The 25,524-nt window shown below is 42.3% G+C and overlaps 2 protein-coding genes across 2 annotated transcripts; both read left to right on the forward strand.

Annotated features, from left to right (window-relative positions):
• Positions 1 to 677: 677 nt before the first annotated feature.
• On the forward strand, positions 678 to 1,625 carry LOC311097252 (olfactory receptor 8G17-like; the record flags this gene model as incomplete). The annotated part of the gene is made up of 1 exon (XM_084136806.1): positions 678 to 1,625. Exon 1 carries the CDS (start codon positions 684 to 686, stop codon positions 1,623 to 1,625), a length of 942 nt encoding a protein of 313 aa, XP_083992932.1. The 5' UTR covers positions 678 to 683.
• A 7,341-nt stretch (positions 1,626 to 8,966) lies between these two features.
• On the forward strand, positions 8,967 to 11,250 carry LOC311097677 (olfactory receptor 8G17-like). Its single transcript, XM_084137519.1, has 2 exons — positions 8,967 to 9,376; positions 10,676 to 11,250. Exons 1-2 carry the CDS (start codon positions 8,973 to 8,975, stop codon positions 11,232 to 11,234), a joined length of 963 nt encoding a protein of 320 aa, XP_083993645.1. The 5' UTR covers positions 8,967 to 8,972; the 3' UTR covers positions 11,235 to 11,250.
• The last annotated feature ends 14,274 nt before the right edge of the window (positions 11,251 to 25,524 follow it).

A 25,524-nucleotide genomic window follows, 5' to 3' on the forward strand; every position in this document is an offset into this window, starting at 1 on the left:
ATGTATTATAATGCATTAAGAATACCCTTGCATTATAAATGCATGCTTCATTGAAAGTGTTGCCAAAAAACACGCCCCCTACAGGTAACTAGAGCAAGGGCCATTTCAACATAACAATATCATCACAGTTTCAGTGGCTGTGTTCATGGCAACCAGTTGGTCATGTCACTCTTGGATGATGACAGTGTCACATTGAACCACGTATATAAAGGCAAAGGCTCGTAAGTATTCTTCAGAAAAAAGTCATTATTCATGTAACCCTAAATACTGAACTGACTGCTAATTAATTAGTTAACTTGACAACTTGAAGCAATCTGTAAAAATAACCAACTATCTTAGTATTAATTTATAGTAACAACAGACTGCAGGTTCTTTGATTTTAAATTTACTAGTGATTGTGTTACTATGATTGATTGTGTGATTTTAAAGGGGTGCTATTTAATATAGACCATGAAAACTGATCAGACAGCAAGCAATGTGATTTGCTTTATATAGACTTACATATGGATAATATATAGACTTACATATGGAAATATGTTATAATTAGATTTTACTGTTTACAACAACATATTTTTTTGTATATTCATCATTGTATATAGCAGGGGACATTGTATGTAGCAATTGTATGCTATTAATGGTGATTACAAGTCTGTGTGATGCTGTTTGCAGGTTTTGAGCAGCCAATGGACAACCTGACATTCACAAACAGCATTCTCCTCATGGAGGGACTGAAAGTTACACCTCAGTCTTCCTATTCTATTTTCATCCTGATTCTCTTGGTTTATATATTCACAATGGGATGTAACATTACACTTATAATCCTGATCTCAACTGAGAAGAATCTACATCATCCTATGCATTTTCTGTTCTGTAACCTTCCAGTGAATGATATACTAGGGACCTCTGTCATGTTGCCACGCTTATTGCAGGACATTTTAAGGGAAGCCTCAGAGCGTTACATTACATATGTGGAGTGTGTTGTTCAAGCATATTTTGGGCACATATTTGCAGCAGCATGCCACTATGTGCTGATGATCATGGCCTTTGACAGATATGTGGCTATATGTAATCCATTGAAATACACAACTATAATGACCAATAAAATGGTTATTAAACTATCAGCATCAGCCTGGGGGCTGTCAGTTTTCATGGTGTCTATTATGTTAGGTCTCACTATACGCCTGTCTCGCTGCAAGTCTATCATTGAAAACCCTTTCTGTGACAATGCCTCACTGTTTAAACTGTCCTGTGAAAATGTGGTCATAAATAATGTGTTTGGAATAATTTATACTGTTATTGTCTTTACCTTCTCACTTGGGTCGGTGTTTATAACATATACCAAGATTGCTTCTGTATGCATAACCAGCAAAAACAAAGCACTCAACACCAAAGCCATAAAAACATGTAGTACTCATATAGCTGTTTATATCATCATGTTTGTTTCTTGTGCCACTGTGGTTTTTCTCCATCGTTTTCCAGAATACTCTGACAGCAGGAAATTAGCTAGTATAATGGTTCACATTGTACCACCAGGACTAAATCCTTTAGTATATGGTCTACAAACCAAAGAAATAAGACAAAAGTTCGTAAAGTTTTGGTACAGAAATAAAGTTAATCTAAAGTAAATTAATTATAAAGAAAAAAAAATCCATTATAAAATGCCATTTTCTCTGGATGAAAATGAGAATATCAATAATATTGTAAAAGTGCTACTGTGAAAATGATTTAGCCCATACTTTTTCTCCACAAAATAATTATGATTAATAATCACCCCCAAAACTCTTTTGATAACTTCTAATCAGTCTGGTATAAAAAGATGATCTGAGCCAAATTTGGTGAAGATATTACGAATGTTGCAGAAAGACACAGTATATGTGAACAATTTGTGTCGTTGATGAAACATGTTCTGTTAAAATGAGTTATTGTCTGCTTCATATCTGTAAAATCAGCTTGAGTAGTTTGAACTGATGATTGTTTTTGATAATGCAAAACAACAAATTGTGTGTTTGATATGGAATAGTTTTCATCAGCACTCAGCATAAAGGAGAGCAGAATGAAAATCACTCACAGCACTTGACCAAATAGCTTTTGTAGCATATTTAGTTCATACAATGAAGAGTATGCCGTTTTTTTTGTTTACTTGTTTGTGTAATCGTGTGTGTGTGTGTGTGTGTGTGTGTGTGTGTGTGTTTTCTGTGTCAGAAGGGAGGCTGTGACTTTGAAAACTAGAGAGAGTGCAATTCACTCCAAGCACAAAAGGATGGAACAGAACGCTGCACCTGTTTCTTTTAAAACAGGATTTTTTTATAGTGCTGAACTAGATTCAAGCCACTCATGATGAAAATATATGCATGCTTGTTATGATAATTATGGTAATTTGCAAACAGTGCAAAAAATATGGGCATTCTAAGGTGTTTTTTAAAGAGGCTCTGTAATGCAAAATTTATATTTTTATTTTATTTTATTTTTTTATGTAGTTACAGGGTAAGTACAATAAAAATACATACACACATCTCATTTCACTGACTCGGAAAACTTTATTTGAAAAACAACTTTTTTGTAAAACAGATTTACAACACTTCTTTTTCGTTTAAAACTGCTTTTTTAAATCAACAATTCATTTCAAATGTTGAAGTCTTGACAGAAAGTAGCATGTTTTGTCCCCCCTTTTTTCTCTTGCTTAGCTTCTTCCTTTTGTTCCTATTCTTTTTCTTTCTTTCCACTGATTAATCTGAAAAATAAATCATGTCTCTTGCTATTCTGTATTATGTATTAAAAGAAAATGCAGTACTCCCAGAAATACATCCTCACCATTTACTCATCTTTTACCCTCATGCAATCCAAGATGTATACGACTTTTATTCTTCAGATTAACACAAATTAAGGTTTTTAGAAAAATAAAAAATACATCTCTGGGAATACATATCATGCAAGCTCATGTGTTCCTAAAAGTTGGAGCATCAAACTATTTTTTTTTCTCCAACTTTCAAAAAGTTAGTAAGAAAAATGACAAAATTGTAAACTTTTTAGACTGTAAACTATTGCTTCAGACCAACTGTAATAAGATGCTTTTCAAATAAAGGTTTCCGAGTCAGTGATATTAGATTGTGTATATGTATTTTTTTATTGTACTTACCCTGTAACTATGGAACAAGAGGGTAACAAGCACCACTTTAATTTACAGCCCGCAATGTCACACTTACCCTGTAACTACATGGAACAAGAGTATATTTACCAGTATAAAAAAAAATGCAATAGTTATAGCTTTACTTGCCTATACAGTATGTATTGGTACACCATTATTACAAAAAGCTATGCAGTGTATGTTCTCACTAAATTGTTTCCAAATGTAAGATTGTTGTATCATAATAGTAGAATAAGTACCCCATAGTTCTATAATACTTACAGTATAAATAATGTTTTAATTCTCTTGGTTGTTACAAACTTTACATATTGTTCCCTTATACTTACATGTAAGTACTTTATAGGTACATTATAATTACCGAAAGTTACGCTGTAAATTCGTCCCTAATTACGCAGTACTTTCCGGGCTGTAATCTAAAGCGTTACCGACATATCTCATGTCTGTGTGGCAAGTATTCGCTGAGTTTCAGATTTAATTTTTGTGACGTGTTTCAGAAAGATATGAAAGCTTTAGCGTAAGTTCTGCCAGGAAGACTCAATTGTTACGTCACTTATTACCTTCACATCTAACCAATCGTGTTCTAATACTTGTAGTATAAAAGATTGGTAGTTAAACATGTCTGAGTTTGCAGATGCTGACTCCAACATTCACCTCCATCCTCCCCACCACCACCAGGATGGTCCCTGACCATACCTCCCAGGGGATCGGCTGCGTCCCTGCCTTCGTCTTCAGGCAGGAAATGCAGATTCCGTTACCCTTGGATTGCGCGCTACGGACGGGGCCTACGCCAAAGAACGTCTCGGTTACACGTGTAACCCTTGTTCCCTGAGTAGGGAACAGAGACGTTATGTCAGTGACGACGAATGGGGTTTCGCTTAGAAAGCCTCTCACCTTCAAAAAAATAAAACGAACCAATGCCAAAGAAATGCCATGGGTCTGCGGAATTTGCATATCGTAACTCCGCCCCACCTCGTGGTTACATAAGAAAGTATGCTGGCAACATGCAAATATGTTTCTTCGCTGAGGAGCCAAGACTGAACTTAGGCGTTCCAGCGGTACAGCGGAAGTGGCAGGGAGATGCAACAAGGGTTACATACGTAACCGAGACGTTCCATTTCGTGGTCACTACAAGTTACGTCATGATGACGAATGGGGTTCCCAGTCTAATCACGCCACCTCGGATGTCTTCCAGTGCCCTGCGTAAGTCTGAGATCCCTGTCGTGAGACTAGCACGGACGAAGGACTCTTACTTAACACATGAATCCCAAGGTACACTGGGAAGCATATCTCAGTGGAAATATGCAATCAGTGCCTGCCTGAAGGAGGGGCTTACAGAATACACATATGACCCGGCAGGGGGCTGCATATGGAAAAACACTGGGGTGTCCAGCCCACAGGGTGGAATGTTTCAACCCCAGGGGTGGCAAGGTTGCCTTCCCAAGGAAAGACACATGCTCGAGAGAGGCTTACAGTGGAAATACACATGTGGGGGTCGCCCAGAGGGGGAACCGTGCACATGGAGCCACCTGGCCAACGCGAAAGCTGCCGGTGGCATAACTCTGGAGTTGACGTCAACAGCGCTGGAGGAACTCAGGGCTTCTCGGGGAAGCTAACCTGAGGATAATATCGAATATCGTGTCCAGTCCGCGGAGTGGAATGGCGAACAAGCGAAGACACCTGAGAAGATCCTAGTACCCGCTGGTTGAAGCGAGTACATGAGGGGACACTGGCTCCACTCGGAGATTGTAAAATCTCGCGAACGTGTTGGATGTCACCCAGCCTGCAGCTCTGCAGATGTCTGTTAGTGAGGCGCGAGGCGCCATGCGCTAGAGCCCAAGAGGGACAACCTTTGCTTGGAGAGAGCCTTTCCCTTCAGCTTCCCATTATAACAGACAAAGAGCTGGTCTGAGGTCCTGAAACACTGCATTCTGTCTACGTAAGCACGGAGGGCGCGTACTGGACAGAGTAGTGCCAAGGCTGGGTCTGCCTCCTCCAAGGGCAGCGCTTGCAGGTTCACCACCTGATCTCGAAAGGGAGTGGTGGGAACCTTGGGCATGTATCCAGGCCGGGGTCTCAGGATCACATGAGAATAGGCCGGCCCGAATTCCAGGCACGCTTCGTCAACCGAAAATGCCTGCAGGTCCCCTACCCTCTTGATGGAGGCCAATGCAACCAGGAGCGCTGTCTTCATTGACAGGAACTTAAGCTCCACTATAAGTAGGCGTCCTTCAAGTCAATTGCTGCAAACCAATCCTGTGGCCAAGCCTGTGAAGTGATCAGCGGCCACACTCACACCCACACCCACACACAGACACACAGAGAGAGAAAGAGTCAGTGAATTCATGAACTGTGACATCAAGGGCACTCCAGTTGGTGGATGTAACAATGATACTGTGCAGATCATAAGTACACTCTAAAAACTGCTGGGTTAAAAAATAACCCAACCTTAACCACACCGCTGGGTCACTATTGGACAGAACACGCGCTGGGTTGGTTTGACCCAAGTGTTGGGTTTTACCATTTAACCCATATTTCTGGGTCATTCATTTGACCCAACCAGTGGGTGAAATTAACCCTCTTGCTGGGTTAAGTCTTACTCATGTGCTGGGTTATTTCTTGTCTCATTGCCTTAATAAAATTAGAAACAAATATTTGTTATATTATGAATGTAAAATAATTATTATCTCTGTAATACAATAAACCAGAGAGGCCACTGTATGATTTCAATCTCATTTTTTTTATTTTATACATTTCTTTAATACTTTTCTTTATCGAATACAAATGTTAATCAATGTCAAAGGTCTGACATGTCCCCCTCATTTCATCTTTTCATGTGCAGCAATTCACCAGTCATCTCATTTTGTAAATATTCAACCATGTTGGTTCTCACCTGTTGATTACACAAGTCAAGTCAAGTCATCTTTATTTATATAGCGCTTTTTACAATACAGATTGTATCAAAGCAGCTTCACAGTGATACTGTAACATGAATATAATACAACAAAGTTTGTTTCTAGAAGAAAAATGCGTCTTCGTCCACCTTAAGTAAGGCAAATCAATAATATTGTTGAATATTAAATGTCTGGTTGGAAGTCGGAGTCATCACACCAGTATGGAGACGTGTTTTTTGAGGATCAGTCGTGTCGATGAGGCCTTCACATGGCTGATGAGGCTGGCACTTCAGGGATGCGTCATGGATGGGTCCAGGCACAGGTCCACCTTCTGATCTGGATACGGCCTGGATACGGCTAACTTCAGTAGACTTTAGAATGAACAGAAAGACAAACATTAGCATAGATGCCATTCTTCTTATTAAATAATGAGTAAATCAGGTGTTATAGGAAAGTGTCCCCGGTTCCGGCTGACCTATGTTAAATGTTGACCTATGTCAAGTTAAGCTTTTTTTGTGGAAGTATCAATTTATTATTGAATATGCAATTAAAATTATTGCAAACATTACCAAATGACCAAATGTGAAAAACAAACAAAATGTGTATTCAGTATTTGCAAACTGAATTATAGTAGGCTAATAGTAATAAAAGAGTAATTTGGACAAATATTATCAACATTAAGACATTAAAATAAAACATTATTTTATTAAAAGTAAAATATTACTGTAATGTTGATTGTGTCTTTAACATTAAAACTCACAAACCCACAAAGCTGCTCGTTAATCTCCTGACTGGCAGCGCTGATGATCGCCTCGTTTAGATGTTAACTTGCACGCACTAAAATGAAAGAAGACATGCATGGTGGTATGGTAGGCTATCATGTAAGTTTACATTTTTTAAATTTTAAATATTGACGATCATTCGTTCAACTAAACGGGTATACTTTTCTTCTCAAAACTGGCGCCTGTCCATTTATTTATCCTTTCCTCAGTCGATGTTTATAAAGATTGCAAGTCATACATTTACTAAAAAAAAAACTAGGCTATATCAAGCTCTTGAAAGCCTTTTTTTTTTTTTTGGCAGAAACGATTGTTCGAGACATTACAGAAAACACACGCAGACTGTGCTGGAACTTACCTCAGTCATTTCTTCTGACGAGTAACGTTATTTCTAAAACTACGCCAGCAGAATTTTCACTCACAACTCACTAGCTAGCCTACATTAGAGACTCATTTCCCGTTGATTTTACGTACGAGCCCTGTGAGGGAAACTGCGCGTATGGATTTCATACAAAACGCTTTTCTCACTTTTAAATACAACGTCCACAATGAATAGGCCTACGATAATTACATGATGAATTTAGAATTTAAACTGCATATTTCAAAAAGGCTGCATATAGCTGGTTTAATTTCAACTAAGGATTTAACGATGCGGCATTTTGTCAAAAAATTCTAACCGGCTAGCTGTGGCTAATTAATGTTTCACAGAATAAATACGTTACCCCTCACACTTCCATATCAAAGACTGTATGTTGAACAGTGAAATTATCTTGCTGCTACCACCACAACTTAGTAAAAAATATAGGTAAACATTCATATTAACTTACCATAAAACACTGCCTGCTCCGAGTGGCGTGCTCCTCGAGTCAGAAGTGAAGAATCCAGAAAGTTCCGCAAAGAATGAAAAAAGTAACCAGTTGCTGGGTCAAAATAACCCAACCAGCGGTTTATTTGTGAATGACCCTCTTACAACTCATTTGACCCAGCATGAGCAACCCAATAATGTGTTTACAGTACCCCAAACAACCCAACTTTTTGACCCAGCACAATCAACCCAACAATTTGTTTACAGAAACAACCCAGCATTTTTTTGAGTGTAAAGTAAACAATGTCAAGATATGAGACTTGGGGAATTAACAGATATGAAACTATGGGATATATAATCCATTATAACTTAAGTGGATAAAATTATGTTCATTGTGTGTTATAAATCATCATACTCTTAATAGTTACAACCGCAAATAGATAAGTATTATTATTGTTGTTACGATTATTCATGAGATACAACACATTATAAGGTTGTTTAATTTTAATGCATCAAGAATACCCTTATGATGCATTACAAATGCAGGCTTCATCTGGTTTTATAATGCATTGTACTCTTAAAAGATATAACCACAAATAGGTAAGTATTATAATGTATTGTAACTGTTGTTATGTTTATTTATCAGATGTAAGGCATTATGTAAGGAATAATGCATGTATTATAATGCATTAAGAATACCCTTGCATTATAAATGAATGCTTCATTGAAAGTGTTGCCAAAAAACACGCCCCCTACAGGTAACTAGAGCAAGGGCCATTTCAACATAACAATAACATCACAGTTTCAGTGGCTGTGTTCATGGCAACCAGTTGGTCATGTCACTCTTGGATGATGACAGTGTCACATTGAACCGCATATTTAAAGGCAAAGGCTCGTAAGTATTCTTCAGAAAAAAGTAAGTCATTATTCATGTAACCCTAAATACTAAATTGACTGCTAATTAGTTAACTTGACAACTTTAAGCAATCTGTAAAAATAATCAACTATCTTGGTATTAATGTATAGCAACAACAGACTGCAGGTTCTTTGATTTTAAATTTACTAGTGATTGTGTTACTATGATTGATTGTGTGATTTTAAAGGGGTGCTATTTAATATAGACCATGAAAACTTATCAGACAGCAAGCAATGTGATTTACAAATAATATATAGACTTACATATGGAAATATGTTATAATTAGATTTTACTGTTTACAACAACATATTTTTTGTATATTCTTCATATTCTTCTTATTCTTTGTATATAGTAGGGAACATTGTATGTAGCAATTGTATGCTATTAATGGTGATTACAAGTCTGTGTGATGCTGTTTGCAGGTTTTGAGCAGCCAATGGACAACCTGACGTTCACAAACAGCATTCTCCTTGTAGAGGGACTGAAAGTTACACCTCAGTCTTCCTATCCTATTTTCATCCTGATTCTCTTGGTTTATATATTCACAATGGGATGTAACATTACACTTATAATCCTGATCTCAACTGAGAAAAATCTACATCATCCTATGCATTTTCTGTTCTGTAACCTTCCAGTGAATGATATACTAGGGACCTCTGTTATGTTGCCACGCTTATTGCAGGACATTTTAAGGGAAGCCTCAGAGCGTTACATTACATATGTGGAGTGTGTTGTTCAAGCATATTTTGGGCACATATTTGCAGCTGCATGCCACTATGTGCTGATGATCATGGCCTTTGACAGATATGTGGCTATATGTAATTGTAACGAAGTTCAGATGTTACGGGAAGAAGGAGGCGGGAACCGGCGAACATTCAATATATTTTAATGACAAAAATAAACCAAATACAAAATGAAAGTAAAAGCCAGCAGCCCCTCACGGACGACTGCTGGCCACACAAAACAGAAACAAAACACAACATAAAATCAGGCCTGTCCTCTCTCCCTCTTCACTGTCGTCGCTCCTCCTTTATGCTTCCGCTCCTCCGTGAGAGATTCGAGACCGGTGCGTCTCGCAGGTGTCGCTCATCAGAGTAATCACGCCACCGGCCTCATGCCGCTCTCTCACGGCCCTCGGCCTCGTCCCGCTCGCCACATACCCCCATCGCCCCTCGCAGGCCGGGGGGTACCCACGAGACTGCGCTCTACTCCCCCCCCCTCCCCCTCCTCCGGGGAGACCGAACACGGCGGCTGCGGTACCTGGGGGTATGAACAGACGAGGCGAGAGAAAAGGAGACGGAAGCATGAGGAGCGACAGAGACGAGAGAGGGGAGAGAGAAAAAAAAAAAAAATTATTAGTCCGGTTCCCACAACGCGCTGCCATCTGGCCCTGCACCAGCTGGGCGATCTTCTCCGCGGTGCCTGGCGGTGACGCTGGATAGCCCTCGGTGGACGGCACGAGACTCCTCCGCCGCCTGTTGGACGGCGACGGCTCCTTCGGATACGGGCAGACGGCAGGAATCCCCCGTTCCCTGCTCCTCCCCATCATGGCGGACGACAGCAGGCTCCGGCCCACGGCGAACGGCGGCGACTCCTCCTCTCCCTCACGGACGGCAGCCGTCCCTCCAGCACCCAGGCGGCCAGCAGCGAGCTCGACCGTCCCCCCGGCAACTCACTCCAGCGCACCGCCTCGAGCGTCCATGGCGACGGACTCTGCTCACCAAGCTCGATGGCACCGCGGATTCCCCACAGCGGCGAGGGCTCTTTGACAGCGCGTTCCTCCTTCTTCCCGGGTTTCGGCACCAATGTAACGAGGTTCAACAGTTATGGGAAGAAGGAGGCGGGAACCGGCGAACATTCAACATTTTAATGATAAAAATAAACCAAATACAAAATGAAAGTAAAGGCCAGCAGCCCCTCACGGACGACTGCTGGCCACACAAAACAGAAACAAAACACAACATAAAATCAGGCCTGTCCTCCCTCCCTCTTCACTGTCGTCGCTCCTCCTTTATGCTTCCGCTCCTCCGTGAGAGATTCGAGACCGGTGCGTCTCGCAGGTGTCGCTCATCAGAGTAATCACGCCACCGGCCTCATGCCGCTCTCTCACGGCCCTCGGCCTCGTCCCGCTCGCCACAGTAATCCATTGCAATACACGACTATAATGACCAATAAAATGGTTATTAAACTATCAGCATCAGCCTGGGGGCTGTCAGTTTTCATGGTGTCTATTATGTTAGGTCTCACTATACGCCTGTCTCGCTGCAGATTTAAAATTGAAAACCCTTTCTGTGACAATGCCTCACTGTTTAAACTGTCCTGTGAAAATGTGGTCATAAATAATGTGTTTGGAATAATTTATACTGTGATTATCTTTATCTTCTCACTTGGGTCGGTGTTTATAACATATACCAAGATTGCTTCTGTATGCATAACCAGCAAAAACAAAGCACTCAACAGCAAAGCCATAAAAACATGTAGTACTCATATAGCTGTTTATATCATCATGTTTGTTTCTTGTGCCACTGTGGTTTTTCTCCATCGTTTTCCAGAATACTCTGACAGCAGGAAATTAGCTAGTATAATGTTTCACATTGTACCACCAGGACTAAATCCTTTAGTATATGGTCTACAAACCAAAGAAATAAGACAAAAGTTTGTAAAGTTTTGGTACAGAAATAAAGTTAATCTAAAGTAAATTAATTATAAAGAAAAAAAAATCCATTATAAAATGTAATTTTCTCTGGATGAAAATGAGAATATCAATAATATTGTAAAAGTGCTACTGTGAAAATGATTTAGCCCATACTTTTTCTCCACAAAATAATCATGATCAATAATCATGAACACCCCCAAAACGCTTTTGATAACTTTTAATCAGCCTGGTATAAAAAGATGATCTGAGCCAAATTTGGTGAAGATATTGCAAATGTTGCAGAAAGTCAACAATTTTTGTCGTTGATGTAACATGTTATGTTAAAATGAATTATTGTCTGCTTCATATCTGTAAAATCAGCTTGAGTAGTTTGGACTGATGATTGTTTTTGATAATGCAAAACAACAAATTGTGTGTTTGATATGGAATAGTTTTCATCAGCACTCAGCATTAAGAAAAAAGGAGAGCAGAATGAGGATCACTCACAGCTCTTGACCAAATAGCTTTTGTAGCATATTTAGTTCATTCAATGAAGAGTATGCAGTTTTTTGTTTACTTGTTTGTGTAATCGTGTGTGTGTGTGTGTGTGTGTGTGTGTGTGTGTGTGTACTCGTCTACCTATCTAAGTGGGGACCTTGGTGTCGTTACACACTCACCAACAGGGGACCGCCGAGCCAAGTGGGGACATTTTTCAAGTGCCCTGTTGGTCATGCTTTAAAACATGTTAAATTCAGCTAAAAAACTCTCTGGTGAATTTTTTACATTTTTGACCAAGTCGGGACCTACGTGTGTGTGTTTAAGTCCTTATTCAGCAGCGCTCCTGTAGGCTGGAGCAGGAACTGCAATGGCCCATTAACACACGTCGTTCACACTTCTCTATTGTTTGAATGGCTTGCTGAGGCTCTGAGACTGTCGAGCTGCTGTTTAACTGGCTGCTTAGTTGAGGAACTTTCAGTAACACTTTATAATAACTCCACGCTATTAATCATTAGTTAAGCCTCAGTAAACAGTTAATTCATTTATAAAGCATTAATAGACATTAATAAGCAGTTTATAAATACAGCTTTAAATGCTTTATTCTTGTTTTAAAAGCATATCTATAATGTGTTTAATAATTGTATTTTCATACTTTATTAATGATCAATTTATCATTTCTAAATGAAATATAGCATTATTTACAAACCAGTTGTTTAAGAGTTGTCAGTGGTTCATAAGATCACTTAGAAAGTGTAAGTAAATGATTAATAAACTATTTCAATGTACCTTCATACATCTTATTATTCAGACATATAGTAATAGTTACTTAGTGTGTTAATAAATGGTTTATTAACATGTATTTCTACTGTAATTCATGATTAATTCAGGTAGTTATAAAGCATTTAGTAGTGGTCAGTTAACTATTTTTGTGAGCTCATCTAAAGTGAGGACTAGTTATGCCTTGTAAAGCATTTATAAATGAGATTTAAAGGTTAAATATCTGTATGTTCTGTATCACTGTGTTGTGTTTGTTTCCTTTTTCTGTTTAGAAGATCAGTGAGCCTTTAAATCTCCTTTATAAATGCTTTACAAGGCATAACTAGTCCTCACTTTAGATGAGCTCATAAAAATAGTTAACTGACCACTACTAAATGCTTTATAACTACCTGCATTTACTCCATTTACTTCCACTTAAGTGATCTTATGAATCACTGACAACACCTAAACAACTGCTTTGTAAATAATGCTATACTTCATTTAGAAATTATAAATTGATCATTAATAAAGTATTATTAAACACATTAAAGATATGCTTCTAAATAAAGAATAAATAAAGTATTTATACAAGAATAAAGCATTTATAGCTTTATCTATAAACTGCTTATTAATGTCAATGCTTTACAAATTATGAATTAACTGTTTATTAATGCTTAACTAATGATTAATAGCGTGCAGTTATTATTAAGTGTTACTGAAATTTCAAGTATTTTCAAACATGCCCAAACATATGTATGTGTATATATATATATATATATATACATATATATACAGTTCAAAAGCATATCTTTCATGAAAATCATTCATAATATTATTTTTTCTTATTTAACGCTCTCTCTTCATAGATACTTTCTATGCTTGGTTATGCAGTCCCTAACAATTTACTTGCCATTGTTATGTGCCATTGCACACACACACATACATGTATATATTACTAACAGAGCACTATCGCTCTACAATGGCCAAAAGGGGACTCTATGGCCGATGTCTACCTATCCAACAGGGGACTCCCATCAAGATTATTGTAGTCTGGCATTTTTAAATTAGTTTTTATTTTAATATCATTTTTAAATTTACAATAAATTTCAGTTAGTTTAATGTTTGCATTTTACAGTTAACTCTTGTGAAAACCTCTTAATAATACAAATAAAATAATAGTTTGAGGTTGAACAAAGAACCCAACATATGCAACTAAAAAGTACAAATTATTCATTCATACTCATTCATATTAAAAATTAAATATTGTTAAACATGGTTTATAAGAAAAGGGGTAAAAAATATGCATATTATTATTATGATTATTCTTTAAGGTTGTTTCTATGATTAATCCTTTCAAACATTATTCTTGTATTGATACATTTATGCCTTTTGTCTATTGCATCGTTTAAAATCATATACTCATAGTTATACTTATATTCAAATGTTCTATTCAGACCAGACATTTAGTATAGGCCTACTTCTACTCTGACAAATGTGCTCGATGGTGTTTTAAGCCCCCAATGGCTCCTTAGAGGCAGCTAACCCTACCCTCAACCTTAAACCTATCCATCCCCTCGCTGCCTGGAAGGCGCCGTTAAAACACCAAACACCAACAAATGTAGCCTACATCTATTTATGGGCTAGACATGCTATTTGTTTTTTCCGTTTTCTGCTCAGTGTGGTATCTAATCTAATATGTGTGGTTTAGTTTCACATGAGATGGTTATCTTACCTGGAATTAATGTACAGCTGTATTTGCATAAAGTCTAGTCATGATAGAAATATTTAATTGGCTATTTCTGCTTCTTAGGGCTGGTTCACACAGAAAGCGGTTTTGCTTGGAAAAACGGAAAAAAGACGCGGGCAGTGGAATGGGAAAAAAGTGCAACGTCTCGAGATTATTCCCCGTGGACTCATCACAACTCCTTCACATTGATACCTTTGGATTCTAGTGTTGAGCGCACTGATTCATCTGTAATGGATGAATTAGACGTTCCATTGGAAATTCACCAGGGGGATAGGATGCCGACCACTACATTTGAGGGTGAGCTGTATACTGTCAGGGACGATTCTCCCGTGCTGTCCCCCCTGGGTTGTACAGCATGGCCTGAGTCAGATCCACAGTCGTCAGCTATGCTGAAACGGGCTGCCGAGGCTGTCGGGCTCGAGTGGAATCCTCCGCCCGGGCCCGCTCAGTCTCGGCTGGATGATTGGTTTCTTGGAGTGGGTCGGGCTCTGTCCACCGCTCCAGTACCTTTCTTTCCTGAGATGCATGGGGAGCTAACCAGGTCATGGAAGGCCCCCTTAACTGCCTTAAGTGACCAGGATGGCTCCTCCCCCCTCGCTACCCTTGAGTGCGGCACGACGAGTGGTTATACGGCGATCCCTCCGGTGGAGCGGTCTGTTTTGGCACACCTGTGTCCGGCGGCCGCTACATCTGGCTCTGGAAAACCGTGTTTCCCCTCACAGGCTCTGGAGTCGTTGTCTGCTTTGTCAGACGCAGCTTATGGAGCCTGTGGGCAAGCCACCGCCTCTTTGCACGCCTTGGCCTTGTTACAGCTTTTTCAGGCTAAAACACTCCAGGGCATGCAAAAGGGTAGGCCAGACTGTCAGCTCATGGGTGAGCTCTGTAAGGCAACCGACTTGGCTCTCCGGATCACAAGTGTGGCAATCTGCGCGATCGGTCTGGCAATGTCCACTCTGGTGGTTCAGCAGCGCGATCATTGGCTTGGTCTGGTTGATATGGAGGATGCGGACAAGGTTCGGATCCTGGACTCCCCAATTTCCCAGACGGGGTTGTTCGGTGACGCTACAGAGGGTTTTGCCCAACAGCCTTCTGTAGCTCAGTCGCAGGTGGAGGAAGCCCGACACACCCTGCCGCGACGGCCTGCTGAGCCTCTCACCCCGTCGCCGCTAGCAGTCACTCCACCAGCACGTCGCCGAGGGCGTCCCCCTAAGGCAGCTCAGCCTGTTAGGCCCCCGCCACAGCTCGGGCCTCAACATAGAGCTAGCCGTAGGCAGGCTGTCCAGCCTGTGTCAGATCTTGCCAGTCCAGAAGGCAAGAGTAAGCGTCCCTGATACAGGCCACGAAAGTTTCTCTGGTGGTTGTTGTTCCACCATTGTCTCTCCGGAGTACAGTGGTTTCCGAATCGCCAAAGGGACAGAAATTCTCAACCCTGGGTTTCAAGAGGTTCAGATTATCAGACACCCCAGATCAGTCTGGCCTGCCTCAATCTCCTCTTGTGTCGCAGGCTGGCAGACGAGTACGGTTCAAAGACCCAGGTTTGCCTCCTCCCGTACTCAATGCCACCAAGTATGGGCAGGTTTGTGTGATACGTACACAGACCCCCCTCCGCACCGCCTTAGGGCCCTCCGGGTTGGGTCCCTGCCCTCTACTTCGCTGCCCTCCTCCTGGTACATCAGTGGTGCCACGAGCCCCCCTGGTACGGTTTCTGCAAGCCTGGAAAGACCTCTGCAGACCATCCAGCTGGCTCCTGAGCACCATTGCATGCGGCTACAAGATTCAGTTCCACCGACACCCACCCAGATTCGCTGGCGTTCGCTCCACGGTTGTGAAGAGCAGATCTGGCCCAATCTTGTGTGCAGAAATTGCTGTTCTACTGGCGAAGGATGCGATAGAACCGGTGTCTGTAGCCGACATGAAGCGAGGGTTTTACAGCCCTTACTTCATTGTGCCAAAGAAAGGAGGTGGATTAAGACCAATCTTGGACCTACGCATCTTGAATCGGGCCCTTTACAAGCTCCCGTTCAAGATGATAGTACTCAAGGACATATGAAGATGTGTCCGCCCAGGAGATTGGTTTGCAGCGGTAGACCTGAAGGACGCGTACTTTCACGTCTCCATCCTGCCGCGACACAGGCCCTTCCTGAGGTTCGCGTTCGAGGGTCGGGCGTATCAGTACAAAGTCCTACCCTTTGGACTGTCTCTGTCCCCCCACGTCTTTACGAAGCTCGCAGAGGCGGCAATTTCTCCCTTGAGAGAACAGGGCGTTCGTGTCCTCAACTAACTCGACGACTGGCTGATACTGGCTCAGTCGCGGGTACAGTTGTGCGAACACAGAGACTTGCTGCTCCAGCATATCAGTCTATTGGGTCTTCAGGTCAACTGGTAAAAGAGCACGCTCATCCCCGGGCAGAGAATCTCTTTTCTCGGTATGGAGTTGGACTCGGTCAAACAGACGGCACGTCTAACGGAGGATCGTGCCCAGTCGATGCTGAACTGCTTGGATACGTTCAAGAGCAGGATGGTGGTTCCACTGAAATATTTTTAGAGGCTCCAGGGGCATATGGCTTCCCCAGCGGCAGTCACGCCACTGGGGTTGTTACATATGAGACCACTTCAGCATTGGCTTCTTGGCCGGGTCCCATGGAGTGTGTGAAAAGACGGCAGGTTCCCGGTTGCGATTTCTCGAACTTGCCGGAAAACCTTCCAACCTTGGTCAGACACTATGTTTCTCCGGTCCGGTGTGTCCATGATACAAGTCCTCAGCTGCATTGGCATATCAATTGCCTTGAGTTGTTAGCGGTACTACTTGCTTTGAGACGCCTCAAAGCGCTGCTTCTTGGCAAGCATGTACTGGTCAGATCGGACAATACCACAACCGTGTCGTACATCAACAAGCAAGGTGGTGCACGTTCACGTCATCTGACACAACTCGCCCGTCTCCTCCTTTGGTGGAGTCAGAAGCATCTGAGGTCGCTTCGTGCCATTCATATTCCAGGTCTGCTCAATCGTGCCACCGACAGGCTCTCACGACAGCAAATAAAGCCTACGGAATGGCGACTCCACCCCCAGTCGGTTCAGCTGAACTGAGATCGTTTCGGGGGCCGCACAGGTAGACAGGGACGTGCATGGGGGGTTGCTCAGGTTGCCCGGGCAACTGCCCATATGCCCTTCTCGACTCATGTTGCCCTTCCGAAAAAAAAGAAAAGAAAAAAAAATCGTACAATGGATGCAGAATTTCACGTAGGCCTAGATAAAAAAAAATCGCAAAGCCTCATTCACTTCCATTCGGGGACCGAAAGTGAAAGTCAGTAGGGGAAGGGCAACTCTGTTTACATGGCTGCAGCGCTGCACGCGACCAGTGTAGCAGTTGATTCTGTTCCCTACCGGAATTCCTGTTCCCTTTACGCAATCATACTACAAATCATGCGTAGTTGCCCAGTTACCATACGTACCATCAGAACTGAATACGAGCAAGAAGCACAACTGAATGTACGGGAAGCCAAAAGGTTAAAAAAGGATTGTATTTTTTCCCGAATTTTTTATTTTTTTATTTTTTTATTAGAAGCAATCCCCATCTGTCAATTCAATCCAGATTATTTCTTTTCAAATTTAAAACAATAATAATAATAAAAAAAACAATAAACAATAATATTTAACATATTGTGACATTTAACATATTGTTAATACATTTTGTATACTGTTTACAAAGTTGTATATCATAAACCTGTCATCTCTGACATTTTGCAATCTTTATAAATAATAATAAGACCATAATATGAGGCATTGAGTTTGGACATAAACACGGTCAGATAAGGCCATTTGTATGGGCAAAATTCAACTGAATATATTCAGACATAATACAAAAACTATGAACAAGTGCAAGATTAATTCATTTCACAGAAATATTACTTTGCTTTGCATGTTTAGTATGTAAATTTGGAGAAACCTATCAGTGACTTGATAGGATATTGATAGGGATATTGATGTAGGGATTTTCATGACTCAAGTCATTTTTTTCTGTGTTATTATTAGTAGTAGTTAAGGTGATTGAGTGCTGTATATCAGTGTTTTACTTCTTTGTGTATATATATTTTAATAAAGACCCTGTTATTCTCAGTCCTTCATATAGCCCGTGAGTTGTTGTTTTGTTTTGGTTTTTTTTTTGGGGGGGGGTCAGGTCAGAGCAACTGCCCCTCAAAATTCCTGTACACGTCCCTGCAGGTAGACCTGTTTGCCTCTCCAGAAACGACCCACTGCCAGTTGTTTTATTCACTAACCAAGGACTCTCTCGGTGTGGATGCACTGGCACACAGCTGGCCGACGGGTCTACGCATGTATGCGTTTCCCCTGGTGAGCCTAATTCCACAGTTGCTGTGCAGAGTCAGGGAGGAAGAGGAGCAAGTCTTGCTAGTTGCCCCTTATTGGCCCAACCGGACCTGGTTCTCCTCTCTTCAGCCCCTCCCTGGCCCATCACCCTGAGGGAGGACATTCTCTCTCAGGAGCAGGGCACCATTTGGCACCCACGTCCAGACCTGTGGAGACTACAGGTCTGGTCCCTGGACAGGAAGTGGAGGTTCTGAGGGGTCTACCACAAGCTGTCGTAGACAGTATCACCTCTGCTAGAGCCCCCTCCACGAGACTGGCTTATGCATCAAGGTGGAACCTGTTCGTCGATTGGTGTTATTCTCATGGAGAAAACCCCAGAGTTTATTTGGTCGGATCGGTGCTTTCTTTCCTGCAAGAGGGGTTGGAGCGAGGGCTGTCTCCCTCCACCCTCAAAGTGTATGTTGCCTCTATTGCCGCACATCATGATGCAGTTGATGAGAAATCCTTGGGGAAGCACGATCTGATCGTCAGGTTCCTTAAGGGAGCAAGGAGGTTGAAACCCTCCTCTCATCTCTTCCATACCCTCTCGGGACCTATCTCTGGTGTTAACAGCACTTCAGAGACCTCCCTTTGAACCCCTGCGGACAGTGGAGTTAAAAATTCTGTCTCTCAAGACAGTTGTCTTGCTTGCACTGGCTTCTATCAAGAGGGTAGGGGACCTGCACGCTTTCTCGGTAGACGAATCGTGCCTGGAATTCGGGCCGGCTGACTCTCAGGTGATTCTGAGACCTCGGCCCGGATATGTGCCGAAAGTTCCCACTAGTCACTTTCGAGATCAAGTGGCGAACTTGCAAGCACTGCCCGTGGAGGAGGCAGACTCAACCCTAGCTTTTCTCTGTCCAGTCCGCACCTTACGGACTTATCTGGACAGAACGCAAAAGCTTTAGAACCTCAGATCAGCTCTTCATCTATTTCGGAGGCCTGCAGAAAGGGAAGGCAGTCTCTAAGCAAAGGCTGGCCCACTGGATAGTGGATGCCATCATCTTGGCGTACGATAGCCAAGGTGTACCTTGTCCCCCAGGGTTGCATGCCCACTCCACCCGGAGTGTTGCTGCTTCCTGGGCGCTGGCAGATGTTTGTAGAGCTGCGGGTTGGGCGACACCTAATACGTTTGTTAGGTTTTATAGCTTACGTGTTGAGCCAGTAGCTTCTCAGGTGCTCTCTTCAAATAGAGGGCACCCTTGAGTCAAGCACGCTCATGTCGGCTTGCTTGCCCCCCCCCCCCCCCCCCTCGTGAGTCACAGGCTCGTGTTTTCCCTTGGCAACAGCAGTTGCCACTCATGGTTCCCCCATTAGCCAGAACTATTCTTGTCCATATGTTGTCCTGCCCGTATTCGCCCAGGCCATATGTGTATTCTCACAATAGAAATCTCACAATAGAGGTTGTGAGTTCCGTAGCTTCCCTCCTTCCTTCATAGAGGACACTTTCCCAGTGTTATCCAAAGGTTACTAGCAGGGGTGTAACAGCAGTAACTTCCCGGGTTTTAGCCCTATCTTCTTCGCCCCAGAACTGCTGCGAAACGATTAGGAGGCTTTTGATTAGGAGGCACTGGAAGGTGTGCGTCGACACATAAAGGACCTGCTGGCAGCGGGCATAATAAAAGAGTCTCGAAGTCCTTACGCATCACCCATTGTGATTGCTAGAAAGAAAAATGGAAGTGTGAGGATGTGCATTGACTACAGAACACTCAACAGTCGAACTATTCCTGACCAATACACAACCCCAAGAATAGATGAAGTGTTGGATTGCTTGTCAGGTAGCAGATGGTTTACAGTATTAGACTTGCAAAGTGGTTACTATCAGGTCGAGATGGCAGAGGAGAGCAAGGACAAAACTGCATTCATATGCCCGTTGGGGTTTTATCAGTTTGAGCGCATGCCACAGGGAGTTACTGGAGCTCCTGCTACGTTCCAGTGGCTCATGGAGAAGGTAGTGGGAGACATGCATTTACTGCAGGTTATTGTTTACCTGGATGATTTGATTGTGTTTGGTCGTACTCTGGAAGAACATGAGGAGAGACTCTTCAAAGTGCTTGACCGTCTTGAGGAGTTTGGGCTAAAAGTGTCCATCGACAAATGCCAATTCTGCCAAGAGAAAGTCAAGTATGTGGGACATATTGTTTCTGCTTCTGGAATTGCCCCGGACCCAGAGAAGGTGGAAGCAGTCACCCGCTGGAAAATGCCGACTGATCTCAAGTCCTTGCGGTCTTTCTTAGGATTTTGCGGGTTTTACCGGCGCTTTATTAAGGATTATTCCGCAATTGTGAGACCACTGACAGACCTCACCAAAGGTTATCCACCAGTGAAAGGGAAAAGAGACACTACTTCAACAGGAAAGTATTTCAAGGAGACTGAACCCTTCGGTGAACGCTGGTATCAAGCATGTACAGAGGCCTTCTGGAAGACTGTTCACTGCCTTACTAATGCCCCAGTCTTGGCTTTTGCCGATTCCACTAAGCCCTATGTGCTTCATGTTGACGCCAGTTTGAATGGCTTAGGTGCAGTCCTAAATCAAGAATACCCGGAGGGGTTGCGTCCAGTGGCTTATGCAAGCCGAAAGTTGATTTCTATTAAGCAGCGATATCCGACACATCAACTGGAGTACTTGGCTCTCAAGTGGGCAGTAGTGGATAAGTTTCACGACTACCTGTATGGCGTCAAGTTTGTTGTGAAAACTGATAATAATCCACTCACCTACATCCTGACGAGTGCCAAGTTGAATGCCACTGGACATCGATGGCTTGCCGCATTAGCCACTTATGATTTTAGCTTACAATACAAGCCAGGAAAACAAAATATGGATGCGGACGTACTTTCTCGATATCCTTCCAGCATGGGGTCTGATGAGTGGGCAGAAATACCACAAACAGCGGTGAAGGCTGTTTGTCAACTAACCAGCTCGTCCCTAGTTGGTGAGTCTCCTTCAAGGTTGATCGACCAACTCTGTGTCTCTCCTCAAAATATATTAACAATGTATGCTTGTCCTGCCCAACTAGAAACTGGTCAAATGGAGTGGTGGACAAACGAAAATCTGAGGTCAGCTCAGGACCAAGACCCCATCATTGCTCCAGTAAAAAAAGAAGTGGCTTCAAACAAAGTGCTTACCATGCCCAAAAGCTCAAATCCAGATGTGGCACTGTTACAACGACAAAGCCAAAAATTAACCATCAGGGACAATCTTCTCCATAGAGTAACCACTGACCAAGATGGAAAAGAAAGATGGCAAATGGTTTTACCTGACAAGTTCCATCTTCAGGTAATGAAATCCTTGCATGATGATGCGGGTCACTTGGGGGTGGAGCGGACTGTTGAACTGCTAAGAGATAGGTTCTACTGGCCTAAAATGAACCAGGACATTGAGCAGTATGTAAAGACTTGTGGAAGGTGTGTGGCCAGGAAAACTTTACCACAGAAGGCATCCCCGCTGAATCGCATCACTAGCAGTGGGCCTTTAGACCTTGTTTGTATGGATTTCCTCTCCATAGAACCTGATTCAAAAGGGATTGCAAATGCCCTGGTCATAACGGATCATTTTACACATTATGCTCAAGCCTTCCCAACTAAGGACCAAAGAGCTGTGACCGTGGCCAAGGTTTTGTACGAGAAATTTTTTGTGCAATATGGGTTGCCCGCACGAATACATTCTGATGAAGGCCGAGACTTTGAGAGCCGTCTCATTAAAGAGCTTCTGGGGATGTTGGGGATCCGAAAATCCCATACCTCACCTTACCATCCACAGGGTGACCCTCAACCTGAGCGATTCAATCGCACTCTTCTTTCAATGTTGGGTACCCTTGATCCTGCAAAGAAAGCAAAATGGAGCCAACACATTAGCCAGCTGGTACATGCTTATAATTGTACCAAGAACGAAGTGACTGGTTACTCACCGTACTATCTCTTGTTTGGACGGGAGGCTCGCTTACCTGTGGATCTTTGCTTTGGTACTTCACCTGATGGAGATAATGAAGTTACATATCAGCAGTATGTGGAAAGAATGAGACATGAACTTCAAGAAGCTTACCAATTAGCAGAGGAGACTTCTTTGAAGAATCATCAAAGGAATAAACAACATTATGACAAGAGAGTGAAACCTCAAATGCTGGAAAAAGGAGATCGTGTTTTCATTCGAAACCTGGCTCAAACAGGGAAGCATAAATTGGAGGACAGGTGGAATTCCATGCCTTACATTGTAGTGGAAAGGTTAAGGAACTTACCTGTATATAAGCTAAGACCGGAGACAGGAACTGGACGAGTGAGGACTCTCCACAGAGATCATCTGTTGCCGATTGGAGACAGTGTGAGAATTCCTGCTCTGAGTGGGGAAGAAGACATAAGACCTCCAGTAACTAGAGCCCAAAGTGTGAAGAGAAAACAATTAAGAGAAAAAGTAACTACTACAAATGAGCACAACAGAGTGGAAACGTCTTCTAAGAGAGATGATGATATTTGCTACCATGTACCAGCCCGAGGTGGAATGCAGACCAAGCCACTGCACACATTATTGCCTGAACTTGTTGGTGAAGAAGTTGTGCACAGTGCTGATGGAAGTAGAACTCTGAACGACAATGTGTCTGAGAAAAGTCTGGAAGAGAATATGAGAGAGAATTCCTATTCAAACCCTGAAATGGAAGTGGAGGAGTTACCAAAAGAGAAAGTTCAGGTCAGCAACCTTCCAACAGTGGAGAGATCCTCTCCGGATAGACGTTCAAAGAGAACCGTGAAACCGGTCATGAAGCTCAGCTACGATAATCTCGGCAAGCCTTCAGACATACCTTTATCTATTGTGTACAAGGGTATGGTCATACATCTTGGAAACTCTAGGGAGAGGAGAAACATGTGTGGTACCTTCTGGTGTCATCCACTGGCTCAGTGTGCTAAGTGTAACAAAGTAAACTCTAATTCAGCTTTAATGGCCACAATACAGATTTGAGTTTGATTTCCCCTGTAATCTCATGGGGACTTGAGAATTTTAGAGGGAGGAGAGTGTAACCCTGGGATTTCTCCTCAAAGTTAAACAAAAGTATTTAGGACCCTTAATAATAATGTTTCTGGGGTACTGAATTCATAGTTCTTTACAATGTGTATATGGGTATCTACCCCTTTAAGAGCATCGTTTGTGTTACAGTTTGGTTGTAATTTACATGTGCAAAACGTGGGTTTTACCAACAAGTTAGTGTTTGTCCGTTATTCATTGGTGAATAATTGAATAAGCCCGCCTGATATCTACGTAATGTGAAGTTTGATTGGTTATTGAGAGTGGAGAGGGCAGAAAGAGGGGAGGCGAATGGTGCAGGTGTGTGTCGAAGCGCGCCGTTGTATGTGTGAGAGAATCGCGATTAATCCGAATAGGATTGGTTGATTTTATTTCTTTGAGCAACGAAAAGTATTGAAATAGTTTATTTAGCAGTATTTGTTTTGTTTTGCAGGGTTCGCTGGCTGTAAGCTGAGTTAACTTTCTGTTTGTCAGAACACTTGTGTTAGTTCCAGACGAGTTAGTGCTTACTACAAACGAAATAGTGACTGAGTAGCTAAATACTAAAGTGGACTTTAAATATCAGCGTGAATAACGGTGATAAGGAGAAGCTGCACGATCAAACATCCAGGTAACGCCCTGAATCACCGAAAGGTTCAGGGTTCCCCTGGCAACGGGGGATCGCGAGGATCGCCAGGACGCGCATATCGGTGAGAACTGAGTGATTAAAGTTACCTAACAAGCAGGGTGGGAATTATACCGCGGCCACGCAACCATGGCCGCCGTTGCCCTACACTTTGGCCTTCATGCCCCGTGAAAAAAAAATCATTGTACGGCCACAGTGGCCTGTGTGCCCTGGCCCTGTCCAAGTTCCACCCAAGTAGTCTCTGAACTTCAATTAGTTTGTGGATTCGCGCAGGTGCAGTGTCATAATCACATCGATGATCTCACGCATCAAAACAGCAGTGCAAGAAGCATGTAACGTCAGCACCAACAGAAGAACGACACTCTGTTGTCGACACTGGTGCATAGATATATACACTAGATTTCGCCTTGGCTACGGCATTCGTTCATGAACTGCCGTAGCCAAGGCGAAATCTATATGTCTATCTATGCTCCAGTCTGCGCACACGTCACACAGCAGGAAGCGCGGGCGCCCTCAGATCACTTGGACGTCGCTGTGTTACAAGAGGTAAAAACGATATAAATACTGTTCGTTTTCTCACACAAACCGCTCGTTTCGTGTCTTAGGCCATCAATGTGTACTTACGATGGGGAATTGTTTTAATTTGGACTCTGTGGATGCTCTTTGAGACCGTGACCATAGACCTGCATTATATGACTGACAGACAAGAACGGTTTGACCTAAAAATATCAAAATCTATTTGCTAGTAGATAAGTGCCCTTTTCAGAAAAGGGCCCTATGCAAGGTTCCAGAGGTAACGTTAACGGCGTCGGCGCACTGAAGCGTTTTTTTTTTAATAGTTCAAAGTTACTATAAGATCTAAGTTATTACCTTGACAAACTATAACTTACATCATTAAAAAGATATAAGACTCACGTTTCAGTATTTGACCACTATTGTATTCTGAGAAATTTATATTGACAGTTATGTCTTAATTTGTGTCAGGAGTTATGAAATGCAAAAATGAGTCGATACCTTTAATATGAATTATGAGCGTCAGACGCTCCCATTCATAAAAAACTCTTGTGCTGTCGTCATGAAAGCGATTCACAAAACAACGTCCCTCACGGCTTTTAGCTCAAAAGTGTGCAGATTTGGAGAAATATTGATATATTCTCAGTTTACATCAGATTTCTATTGACAGGAATAATATTTTATTGAATTTATAGCCAAATGCGTCGATGTAATCATTATGAGCGCTGTATACTGATGTGCTGTGTTTTCAGTTCATACCAGCAGCCTGAGGGCGCTCTACTGAACATTATAGTCCATATTTGAAACACATGAAGAAGAGCGTTCGACAATGCAG

This window comes from Abramis brama (genome assembly GCF_963993115.1).
Source record: "Abramis brama genome assembly, chromosome: 15".
Taxonomy (NCBI): Eukaryota; Metazoa; Chordata; class Actinopteri; order Cypriniformes; family Leuciscidae; genus Abramis; species Abramis brama.